At 46.2% G+C, this 12092-nt stretch overlaps 1 protein-coding gene across 1 annotated transcript; it reads right to left on the bottom strand.

The window, feature by feature from the left end:
• Positions 1-2431: 2431 nt before the first annotated feature.
• On the bottom strand, positions 2432-11469 carry LOC147723978 (uncharacterized). Its single transcript, XM_086966935.1, has 3 exons — positions 11193-11469; positions 10968-11158; positions 2432-4575 (listed from the first exon to the last, which is right to left on the bottom strand). The coding sequence occupies exon 3, from the start codon at positions 4499-4501 to the stop codon at positions 2591-2593; it is 1911 nt and encodes a 636-aa protein (XP_086823061.1). The 5' UTR covers positions 4502-4575; positions 10968-11158; positions 11193-11469; the 3' UTR covers positions 2432-2590.
• Between the last annotated feature and the right edge of the window lie 623 nt (positions 11470-12092).

A 12092-nucleotide genomic window follows, 5' to 3' on the forward strand; every position in this document is an offset into this window, starting at 1 on the left:
CACCCCCTCACCCACACACCCCCTCACCCACACACCCCCTCACCCACACACACCCTCACACCCCCTCACTCACCCTCACACCCCCTCACCCTCACACCCCCTCACCCTCACACCCCCTCACCCCCCCTCACCCATACACCCCCTCACCCACCCACACCCTCACACACCTTCACGCACCTCACCCACTCTCACCCTCACACACACTCACACACCCACACCCTCACACCCCTTCACCCCACTCACCCACCCTCACACCCTCTCCCCTCACTCACCCTCACACCTCCTCACCCTCACACACCCTCACCCACCCTCACACCTCCTCACCCTCACACCTCCTCACCCTTACTCTCACCCACACACCCTCACCAGCATAGCATAACAAAAGATAGCATAGCATAACAAAACAAAGCATAGGATAGAAAAACAAAACATACCAAAACACAAAAAGGATAGCATAACAAAGCAAAACAAAACATAGCATAACTAAACATAGCATAGCAAAACAAAGCTTAGCATAATAAAACACAACAAAACATAGCATAGCACAACAAAAGATAATATAGCATAACAAAGCATAGCATAGCATAGCGTAACAAAACATAGCATAGCATAACAAAACACAGCATATCATAGCATAACAAATCAAAGCATAGGATAGCAAAACATAGCATAACAAAACAAAACATAGGATAGCAAAACAAAACATAGCATAGCATACAGCATCTCTCCGTACCACCACAGCATCACTCGGTGGCACCACAACATCACTATGTGCTACTACAGCATCACTGAACGCCACAGCATCATTCGTTGGCCATCACATCCCTCAGCGCCACCACAGCATCAATCTGTGCAACCTTTCAGCAACACCTGGTTCAAATATGTTCTCTCAATGTTTCAAGCTTTATTACAAATGTAACAAAAATATGTTAATATTTCACTTCTGTTCTTGGATTTTCGTCACTTCTGTTCTTGGATTTTCGTCACAATAAAATACACTGAACATAATCTTCACAAAAGTTATTTACAAAACTTTAAGCTATTGCCATTATAAATTACTATAACGTTTATTTAAGTATTAATTATTGAAAGCCATATTGCATTACAAATGCTATAGGTGTCACATTCGCGAACGTTATAACTATTGGCATTGTAAATGACAAAGCTATTAATTTAGCTATTTTCAAAAACAAAACAAATACAAAATTTGTCATTTACAATACCAATAGCTCAAACTTTCCTAATGCGAGACCTATTGCATTGCAAATGCTTGTTTTCCAATGACATTATTTCCCTACGTATAGCAAACCCAGTATCTGTAGGGGTCCCCTGTTTTCCAAAGCATATCAGCAGAGATGCGCCAGAACAAATGCGTCACGCAAAACTACCGTTACGTCACGGCAGATGCGCCGCATTTACAATGCAGCACGCCGTGGCGCAAGGGTAGGCAGATGAGTGACGCATCTCGTGATGTAAGGGCGGCTCATCGCTGGAGTCACGTCGCAAGCGAGACGCAACTCCAGCAATGCTCACGGCCGCCCAATACTTAACCTGCTGCGTCAGTCCTTACGCCTGCTTGAAGCAGGCGTAAGGAATTGACGTAGCATCGTCGCGGAAGTGCCTGCGTGAAGTCTTGTAGATTTCACGCAGGCACTTTTGCGAGGCGCAAAGGCGCCCGAACGCCCACCCTGCGTGGGAACGCTCCCATTGTGGTGCTGGGCTTTATAACGTGACGTATCTCCCTAGATGCATCACATCATAAATGCCTCGAAGGGATGCGCCACGTTTACGCCGCTGTTGCGTCACGCAAGGCGGCATAAACGTGTCGCAAGGGGCTTGTAAATCTGCCCCTTTGCACTTAACAAGGCAGCAACCGCCTTACCTGAAATTACAGGAACATGTCTGTTTCTGGCCAGTCCTGGTTTCTCTGGCCGCTTAGAAACACCCTCTTTACCATGTTCTCCCCGCACTCCCTGCTCAGCACATCTAACTCTCCCCTTAGTCCACAGAGCAGCGGGTTTAAAGTGGGCGCCGCTTTTTCAATGTTTCACGAGAGCCATTTCCATTAAGTGTTAAGTTTTTTCCTATTTCCTGCTGCAAGCAGTGTTGCCAGATTTTTAGACCCGGCCCAAGGCCAAAGCCGCTCAAAAACAAGCCCAAAATAAGCCCCATCAGACCAGTTCCAGCCCAAAAACCAGCCCAAATTAGGAAGTCTAAACTTGTGCACAAATTATTATCACAAACAATTTTAAGGACAAATATACATTGTATTCAATATACAGATGGGTGGAGGGCGTTAACTGGGCACCTGCCTTAATGCTACTCAATTTTAAGACCAGTCCTTACTGTGACTTTGTCATGTGAAACAGGCACCGCTCAGAATACAATAGGAGAAAAAGGATAAGCAAGGCAAAAATAGTGTTCGGAGCAATTTACTGTAAATTGTATTTTAATAAAGTCTGTAAAACTTAGTGTCTTCATTATTCCTTACATTACAGATTAAAAATCTACATTGAAAGTTTTCGACCCCTGGCAACATACATGAGCTGCATGCAGCTCCGGGGTGGTGGGGGCACTGACTGTTACAATTTTAATCATACATTGTTCTGTTAAATTTTGCAAACAATTGCAGAGGTGGAAGAAATGAAGAGGACTTTATTGCAATGCGTTTCAGTCCAAACTTAATATATAGAATATTTGAAAGCAGTTTTAGGCCCATTCTGTTCCTTCTATCATTTTTTAACAGCGTCATCTGAGAAAAAACTTGTTCAACATGAGCATTGGATATCGGGAGAGTCAACATCTTTATAGCACCCATTGCAAGCTCGTGAAAACAATGTTTGCCAGCAGCATCGGTGTAGTTATACACTTCCATCCAGAACAATTCTATGTTTGAAGTATTATGAAATGAGGATGAAGATATAGTTCTCCATTGTGACTCCAGGACCTCCAATGGACAAGTGAAAAAGGCTTCTGGCAAATCTGTTATAGGTGGTTTGGGATCTGCAAGTACTTTTTGCGGACTCAAACTCTCTAACTTTTTAAGCATGCTGAGAGACTCGGGGAGACAAGCTTTATATTCAGACACCAACACTTTCATGAACTCTAGGCACCTTGTCACAATAGCTTCCTTTGACACAGAGGGGAGTTTACTTTCTTCCAGCTTGTTACGGAAAGTGAGCCCAAGATCCACATCATCCTGTGAAAGATAAATGGCAGAACTTTGTAAGTCTAGGCTCTGCAACTGCTCCTGATTATTAGATGTGAAAACACTTGCTTTTAGTCTCCTTTTAAGTGTGGACAAGTACAGAGTATATAGATCGCAGAAGATGTGGAGTGCATCCCCAGAGTCTAGCTGAAAAATCTTGTTAACAACCTTTATTTCTTGGAGCACTGGCTTTAAGAAAGTGAGGTAAAGTAGATTTATCTCATCTTGATACATTTCCTGGAGCTTCCTTGCTGCATAGCAGTGTTCCACATAGGATGCTGTGCAAAAGTGTAATTTTAAGGCATCATATTGTTCTAGTAAACAATCTACACAATCTGCCATCACTAGCCACCGTGTTTCACAAGGAGAAATTAATTTCAGGGGTGTGCCTCCGTCCAATGTCAGATACAACTCCTTATAGTCAGCCTGGCGTTTGGGTGAGTAGGAAAACCAGTTGTAAGTTTCTCGGATCATAAATTCGATATTGCTAGGAATGCTCCTTATTGCTTTCTTAGCAATGATGTCAAGGGAGTGGCAAATACAGCGCACAAGTTGCAAGGATGGTTGTTTATCTCGCAACAAGGTGAATGTTGAGTGGTGCTTCCCACACATGACGCTTGCCCCATCTGTACCCATGCCAATTACATTTTTAATGTCAAGGTTACACGTTTTCAGCATGTTTAGGACTGCATTTGCTATATCTTTAGAACAGGCCTGATCTAATTCTACCATGGCAAGGAAGGTGTTTACAAATTTGTTAAGCTTTTTGCTGAAATATTTAATGCAAATGCACAGTAGTTTTTTCACTTCAATGTCAGTCGATTCATCAATCAATAAAGAAAATGGTGATGTTCCAATATCTTTCAGCAATTCCTCTTTGAAATATGGGCCCAACAGAGAATTAATTAGTGCTGTACATTTTGTGCGGTGCATTCGGAAGGCAGGGAATTCATCTTGCAAAATTTCACCATACCCATCAATGTTATTAATGGATGTACAAGCAGCAGTTTGTATGGCAAATCTGATTTCTCTTCTTTTCTGATCGTTAGAAATGGAAGGGATAGGTTGGATAAAGGATGCCACAGATGTGCTCGCTGCATTACAGCGCAAGCGGTGTTTAGTGGTTGCTGCATGTTGCTTCAAATCATTATAATGGGCCTGGATGTCCACATGGCAGTACTTGCATGCTGCTTTGCTATCATCTGTCCTTACAGTGGCAATCCATTTTTTTAGTTCAGGATCCAACTGCCACTCTTTTCTGTATATTTTTTTATATTGTGACCACTTGCCCATCTTGCAATAATTAAACTGCCAAGTCAGCTGGGCGCAGAAAGACGGACTTATTCACGATGAGGCTGGACGACTACCTGAAATTGCAACAGACAAAAGGCAATCATTGTCCCTGGCTCACTGCCAAACATGTAAATAGCAATAACAAAATCCTATCAATAAATCCCTACTTGCGATGGATACTATAGCATACAGGAGCAGCCCGTGCAGGTAAGAGGAGGTGGGTGGTGGGGTAATTCGACACACAAGGGAAATGTCTTGTTGACTGAACTTCGATTGGAATTCCATAGAGCATATCAGTCAGTCAGTCAGTAAGTTCATTAAGCAATAAAAACAAGATGCTGGTCCTGTTTGGTGAGTGAGGTCCCTATGCTGAGTCCTATCATGTGCTAGTGGCCTTATTGCCAGTGGCAGGCCTACATCCACGGGGTCCGGTAGCAGGAGACGCTAGGTGCACTACGGGTGTCAGGCGTTGCGGGCGGTGTGCCATTGTCGCCTCCACCCCCTCCCGAGACCTATGGGGTGTGGATCATGTAAATAACAAACTTCTGATACCTCTAACTTGAAGGCACCCCCATCACTTATGGTTTGTTTTTTGCACCCATTTTTCTACACCTGCTTTTAACTTTCACGTCCTCAGGTAAGGGTGGGCCTTAGCGTGCCCATACCACCGAGGTACACTAACTGATGGTCCTGACGAAAGCCCAGTAAAACTTACACATAAGGGCAGAAACATGTTGACCGACCCCACTTTAAGTGGAAACAACCAAGTCATAAACTGGTAGTGTTCCCACATATATTTTATCCATGCCATAATGACCATTGAATAAAAAATTTTATATGGTACAGTCACTGACATTTTTAAATCACATTTCCTTTTTGACACTCTTGCCACAAAAAAAACAGCTCCGCAGTAACCTGGCGTTGTAGCACACCAGGGAGGCATTCGGCTTCTCCTGGTGGGCCCGATGATGAAGCATGTCACCACCCAGGGTGGTGAGTGAGGGCTTCCTAAAAAATCCCCTCTGATGTCCATTGCGGCTCATGCTGAGTAATCTTCTTGGCTTTTTCTCTGTGTTTTGTGCGCACTGAAAATACGTTCTTTACGACACTCTTCAGTTGTTTAACAATATTGACCAGGGGGACCGAGAGTGCCCTTTACCCTCTCTCTCTTTTTGTTATTACGAGGCCTACATTTGCCCCTACCAATAACCTACTTTCCAATATTTGGAAAGCGGGTTATTGGTTGGGTCAAATGTAGGTCTGCCACTGGCAATAAGGGCACTAACACATGATAGGACTCAGAGTAGGCCTTAGAAAATTATTCCTATGCTCAACCCTTGGTAACGTGGCTGCGAGCAGACAGGCTTAACTTCAAAGACAAGTATGTAAAGCATTTAAAAACACAATTTCAGTAAATGATTAAGACACAACACAAAATAAAAATCCAACACCAATTTATAAAAATAGGTAATATTTGTATCTTTTAAATGACACCAAAACGAAAATAATTCACTGTAGGCAACCAGAGATATGAATTTTTAAAGATTAGTCACTTTCTAGTGCTTAGAAACCAACAGTGCCCCTTAAGTCATTTCGTTTTCTCAGTGAGTGAGTGAGTGTGTGAGTCAGTTCATGTGCGCTGCCGCCAGGCTGTGCTGTGGTGGACAGTGGCTTGGCCTGGGCTGCGTGGCTGGGCCTGGGCTGAGGCTGGGCCTAGCGTGGCTGGGCCTGGCGTGGGCTGGGTGCTAGGCCTGCCTGAGGCTGGGCCTGGGCTGAGCCTGCTGAGGCTGGGAGCTGGGCCTGGCTTGGCTGGGATGAGGCTGGGGGCTGGGCCTGGCATGGCTGGTGCTGAGGCTGGGTGCTGGGCCTGCCTGAGGCTGGAGGCTGGGACTGTCGTGGCTGGTGCTGAGGCTGGGTGCTGGGCCTGCCTGAGGCTGGAGGCTGGGACTTGCGTGGCTGGTGCTGAGGCTGGCTGCTGGGCCTGGGTTCAGGGTTGAGACTGGGTGCTGGGCCTGCCTAGGGCTGGGGGCTGGGCTGGGCCTGGCCTGGCGCCGAGTGAGCGCGTGCCCAGTGGCGTCACTAGGGGGGTGCGGGGGGTGCGGACCGCACCGGGTGTCACCCCATTTGGGGTGACACCAATCTAGTAAGTGAGCTGCCTGGCTACAGTAATGCTCGCTGGCTTTAGTGCAGCGCACGCCACCACGGTGCGCTGTGCGCAGTTGCGCACGCATCTTCTTACAAAAAATTAAATGCACTCACTGCAGCGTGCAGCACGTCGCCACGCACGCACCAGCATGTGATGATTGTCAGTGTCTGGTGCGATGTGGATGCGTGCGGCGTACGCCGCGTACCCAGCAGTTTGTGGGTCCCAGGGCCGTCAATCTTAGCGCTACCAATGACGGCCCTGGGACAGCCCCCGCGCGCTGTGCGCACCTGATACGTCACGGCGGTCACGCGCTTGCCAGTGAGAGGAGACAAGAGTGCGTGCGTCGTGATAATAAAGAATCAGATTCTTCGGGCGGGGTGCACCGTCACCGTGTACTTTTATGAGCCGGGTATGTAAAGTTCAGAAACTCATCACGAGTGCTGAGCCCGTAAGTTATCTCTATGTTTTATGTTTTTCTTTTTACTTTGATGACACCCGTTATTACTCCAAGTGTCGCCGCTTTTGTTAGAACGCATACAATTAGAAACTATCATCTCTTGTTGCACAAGAACGTCATAGGCACACTGCCTGTTTATTCCCACTGTGTGAGCACTCGGAGGGATATTTTCTGCACATTTGGCTAAAGTGAGTGCTCCTCGCTATGGCGTGCATCCCGCTTCTCATGCTTACGCAGGTGTTTCTCTAATTAGAACTACTGCCGCCGCCGGGATGTATTTGTATAAGGGAAAGGCCTGACGTGGCACCAGGCCAGATGAAGAGGTGACATCTGGATGTTCATTCAGAGAAGGAAATGATTTCATATCGGCACCTATAGACTGCTTTAAGGCCTGCCCTTTGAATAATACTATAATATGTACTTACATAGGGCCCTTAGGTCAGCGGGATTTTTCCATTCATCTGCTAAATTGTTATTCTCACTTTGCTTCCACCAAGACCAACATGCAGCATGAGGCAATTGGTCAGCTCACTGCAGCCATTGGTTCTATTTGGCGGCATCCATGGTATGTCAGCAACCTAGGAGCAAGGAGGCCTTTTGAGCAGCAGTCAGGTGCGCACCATGCCTGTGACCCCTGACTGCTGCTCAAGCCAATGGAATCAGAGTTTACAAACAGCATATGTAAAATAGGTATGTAAAACTGTGCTTGCAAATCTGTGCTCATGTGAATATCACTCAGTTCACGTTGCGGGTCTCTGTAATTTCATTCTGTTTGTTAACCTGCTCCCCTCCTTGTGAGTTTGTTTCTTCAGTGTGTTAGTCACAGCAGCCTACATATCCACTCGTGACCCTGTGTTTGACCGAGCTGTCAAAATGTGTGTGTGGCTGTCAATAACTATGTTTGTGTGATTCATCTATCCCAGTGTGAATGTCTCAACTGTCTATGCATGTTCACTTATGTGGCCCAGTTCGTGCATCTTTTGATTCATCTGTCTGAAAATGTGCGCGCCAGCTGTCCCAAAGGGCGTGTGAGAGCTCTTTTGAATGTGTAACACCTCAGCTTTTGTAATATTCCACTCTGCTTGTTGTCCTATATCAACATGCACAGGGGTTCCCGTTTCCAATCTTCCGTCATCACACAGCCCCTAAGTGGTATCCAGTGTGAGCAGCCTAGACAACCTTTCTAGTGAATGGGGCTCTGGGGGTATGTTCTATATGTTTGTAGCAGCTCTTATTACTATTGGAAATGGGAAAACAACGTATTTCCCAGTCAATACTGGGATGGGAGATATTGTATGTTTTGTTAAGGTGAGTACATGGATGTGAATTGGGGTGAGCAACAGTAGGTTCAAATTGCAATCTAACACGAGCAGATGTCTAGCTCGAATGTGAATCTGATTCGAAGGAGGCAGGCATCCTTCACATGACATTGGCAATGAATTGAGAGATTTGAAGTTGATACATGAAAATAATACGTGAACATAAACTTTTTCTTTATAACTGGCGATTGCCGCTGTTTTAAGACTAATACATTATCCGAGGACCTGCCACTGGGTAAAATTCGAGGGCTCTTCTTTGATTCTTTGAGAGAGGATGTGGTCCGTCGGCTAGATAGCCGGCTTTGGTGCTGGATACCAGGGTTCGAGCCTCAGGGTCGCGTCCACATCCTGTGATTCTTGTCAAATCACTTAATCTCCCTGTGCCTGAATATGTACGTAACCGACGCTCATGTAAAGCGCTCCAATACCTTCGGGTCGAGTTTGCGCTGTAAATCTGCATTAAAAAAATGCTGTGTTTTAACTGTCATTATATCATTTTAGTGGACAAAAACTTTGTGTCAGCCCTCTTCATCCATGGATCAGTTCCAAAGTTATTCCCATTTTACTTCTCCTCACTACAGCAGTGATGATGGTGTAAGCCACTGGTTTTCTTCCTCTGTGAGTGGCAGTATTTTTCCTGTCCACATGTGCAAGCCTGCCTAAAAAGAAGAAAAACAACGGCTCCTGTGGGATAATACAAAAAGCTTTTGTTAGAAATGACGCACAATGGCAATATGGGAGGTGGTTTGGATGTCAGAAAAAGAATCTGTCTACACACTTGAACAGTTTGGTTTCTCATCCAAACCACACCCCATATTGGCATTGTGCGTCATTTCTATCAAACTTTTTTTGTATTATCCCACAGGAGCCGTTGTTTTTCTTCTTAATCTTCATACCCAGGATCCCAGTGAGTAGGGTTCCCTTGTTCCCCCTTCCAGTGCCTAAAAAGAGGAGCACTTCAATGCCAGGGACAGTGAACTAGTACTTTACTTGTGAAACGCCCTTTTCTCTCCATTCTTTCCACATGTTTTATTTTGTGTAGTCATCCATGTGTTTTAAACCATGTTCTTAGGTTACAGTAATTCAAAGTTGATGGTAGCTTTTTTTTGGTGCCAATTGGAATAACATTTTCTTATAATGTACATTACAAATAAGAAGGGTTTCTATACCATGCCTCACTGCATAATCCTGACAGAAGGCACCCATACGTTTGTATTAAAATTTCATGCCACGGTTGATGTTTCCTAAACTGCTAAATTTATTAACAGCCATACGCACCTGACCTGCCTCCCTCTGTTGTCCAAGTAGCTTGCCACCATCCACCCTCCCTCCCTCCATTGTGGACTTTGTTGCTTGCCGCCACCCACCTCCTTCATTCTCATTGTCTGTGTTGCTTACCCTCACCCACCCTCCATTGTTCTCTGTTCGCTGCGGAGGAGGTTCACGCGGTAAGTTGTGAGGGGGTGACACCATGAGTAACCCGCACCGGGTGACACCAACCCTAGTGACGCCACTGCGCGTGCCTGAACCACCTGAAAAAAAGAGTGGGCAAATGGTGCATTTTCAAGAAAATTTGTGAAAGCAGGAAGGTGTCAAGCACTCTGATGACCCCGTCCAGGAGTTGAAGACCCTTTGAAGAGCAGGGACCCCTCCAGTGCTTCCTCCCACCTGTGTCTGATCTCATTTTTCCTGCGGGCCCTCGCTGCACAGTAACAGCTGCAGCCACAGGGACTTGGTCTCAGATCTGAGTGTAAAGTCTGCGTGTTATGTTGTTGCCTTTTACCTTCATCTCCTCTTGTTCCCTCAGGCCTCCGTCCCCTCCTCGTGCATCCCCTGCCCTCCCGCTACCCTGTTCACCACCAGCTCGCATTCTACTTAGAAACTTTAAAAAAAATACAAAGGACCTCCCACTATTGAAAATAATATTCTCCATGACTATGGAAGTGCCTTCCCAGTGTGTTCTTGAAGTTTGAGTGTTTACCATTTATTGCAGTATTATCCCTGTACCTGTGTTTGGTACACTTTTGTAACTTGCACACGTCACTTTTCTCGTGTAACACACGGTTTGCTACCTCTCACATTTTGTTTGCCTTAGATACTTGCACAAGTGCCACCAGTACCTACATAACGTTTGTTCTTGTGCTGGAGTGTCTGCCATTTATTGCAGTATTATACCTCTACTTGTGCTTTGTACGCTTTTGTAACCTGCACACATATCACTTTTTCCTCCTGGAATGTACAGATTGCTACCTCTTGTTTTTTGGTTGCCCACTATTGTCACTTTTGATTCATGTAACTTAACGTTTGCCTTAATGTGTTCACTTGTAATTCATGTATCATTAATGTTACTATTGCTCAGCGCTCCGACACCCCCGGGTAAAGTCCGCGCTATTTAACATCTCTTAAATAAATAAAAAATACGAGGGAGCGTGAACTGTGTGACTATATATAAACACGCATAAATACAATGAAATAAATAATGATGGGCCTGCTGGACCTGGCATGGCCTGGGGCAGAGGCTGGTGTCGGCCTCACTTCGCCTACCTTTGAAGTGCCGAGTCACCGTGTCTCCTCAAGGGCTGGGGCTGGGCCTGGGTACTGCAGCAAGTTCACTGTGGAGTGGGGCCTGGGTGGGCGGCAGCAGCAGTGTGACACACGACGAGTGTCAAGTGACTCACCAGTCCTCCTCCCGACCTCCGCTCCTCTCCAGCTAGCAGCCCGGGTCGACAGTCTGTCTGTCAGTCACCGGCCGGCCGCAGGCACCACCACTCTCACCGTCACCGCACAGACCGTCCGCCCGCTACGAAAGAGAGAGTGCTCACAGTCACACCGCGTTGTCAGGTGGTCTGGTTAGCCCCCCCCCCCCCCCCATATATGGGAAGCTTGGGGGGCTGGCCAAACAACTGCTGTCCAGGGCCGTCATTGGTAGCGTTTTCGCGCGCTACACGGATGACGGCCCTGGGGACCCCCGCATTGGCTAATTTAGTGGCAAATGGCTCCATGCCATAACTTTGCAACTGTCTGTAACTAAGCAACAAAGCTAGGTGGTGACCTAGGGAGGCGTACAGGTACAGCGCGCATGTGCTGTGTGTGTGTGTGTGTGTGTGTGTGTGCACCATGCAAAATGAAATACAGTGACAAGCAAGATAAGATAATACACGCAAGAATGTAGGCTGTAGCAAGGCCTGACCACAGCCTGAGCCAGGCCCCATTGATGGAGGCGGCGCCTGCAAGAACTTCCCTAAAACATGAGCCTAAACGTCTGGCTGTTGCATGTGGGCACTGACCAGGCTGATAAGAGGGATGGCGGCAATAAAGAAGGCCTGTGCGCATTCCTCAGCCTTCACTGATTGTAAAAGGATACGCACATTATAAGCTTGCTCGCCCCATTACTTTTGAAAATAAATTACAGCAAAGGAGCTCTTCAAACTAGTTTTCCGGAGTAGCACTTATATGTTATTTGTTAACAAAATAAATACATACACATTTGTGCAACACCCAATTCCGATATCTAAGAAAGCAGGTTTCTGAAATCAAGACAAGAGCCCCATTGTTCTCTTGAACCCTCTTACTGCCACATCTGAAACCCCATCCATAGCACACTGGGCCACACAGTCACCGCACCTCATGCTGAACCCTACACCTGCATACGTACTATGCATTTGCAAG

Source organism: Lissotriton vulgaris, chromosome 4_1 (genome assembly GCF_964263255.1).
Source record: "Lissotriton vulgaris chromosome 4_1, aLisVul1.2, whole genome shotgun sequence".
Taxonomy (NCBI): Eukaryota; Metazoa; Chordata; class Amphibia; order Caudata; family Salamandridae; genus Lissotriton; species Lissotriton vulgaris.

Excerpts from the sequence above, each read along its gene's own strand:
- LOC147723978 (XM_086966935.1), bottom strand. The coding sequence starts at position 4,501 with ATGGGCAAGTGGTCACAATATAAAAAAATATACAGAAAAGAGTGGCAG.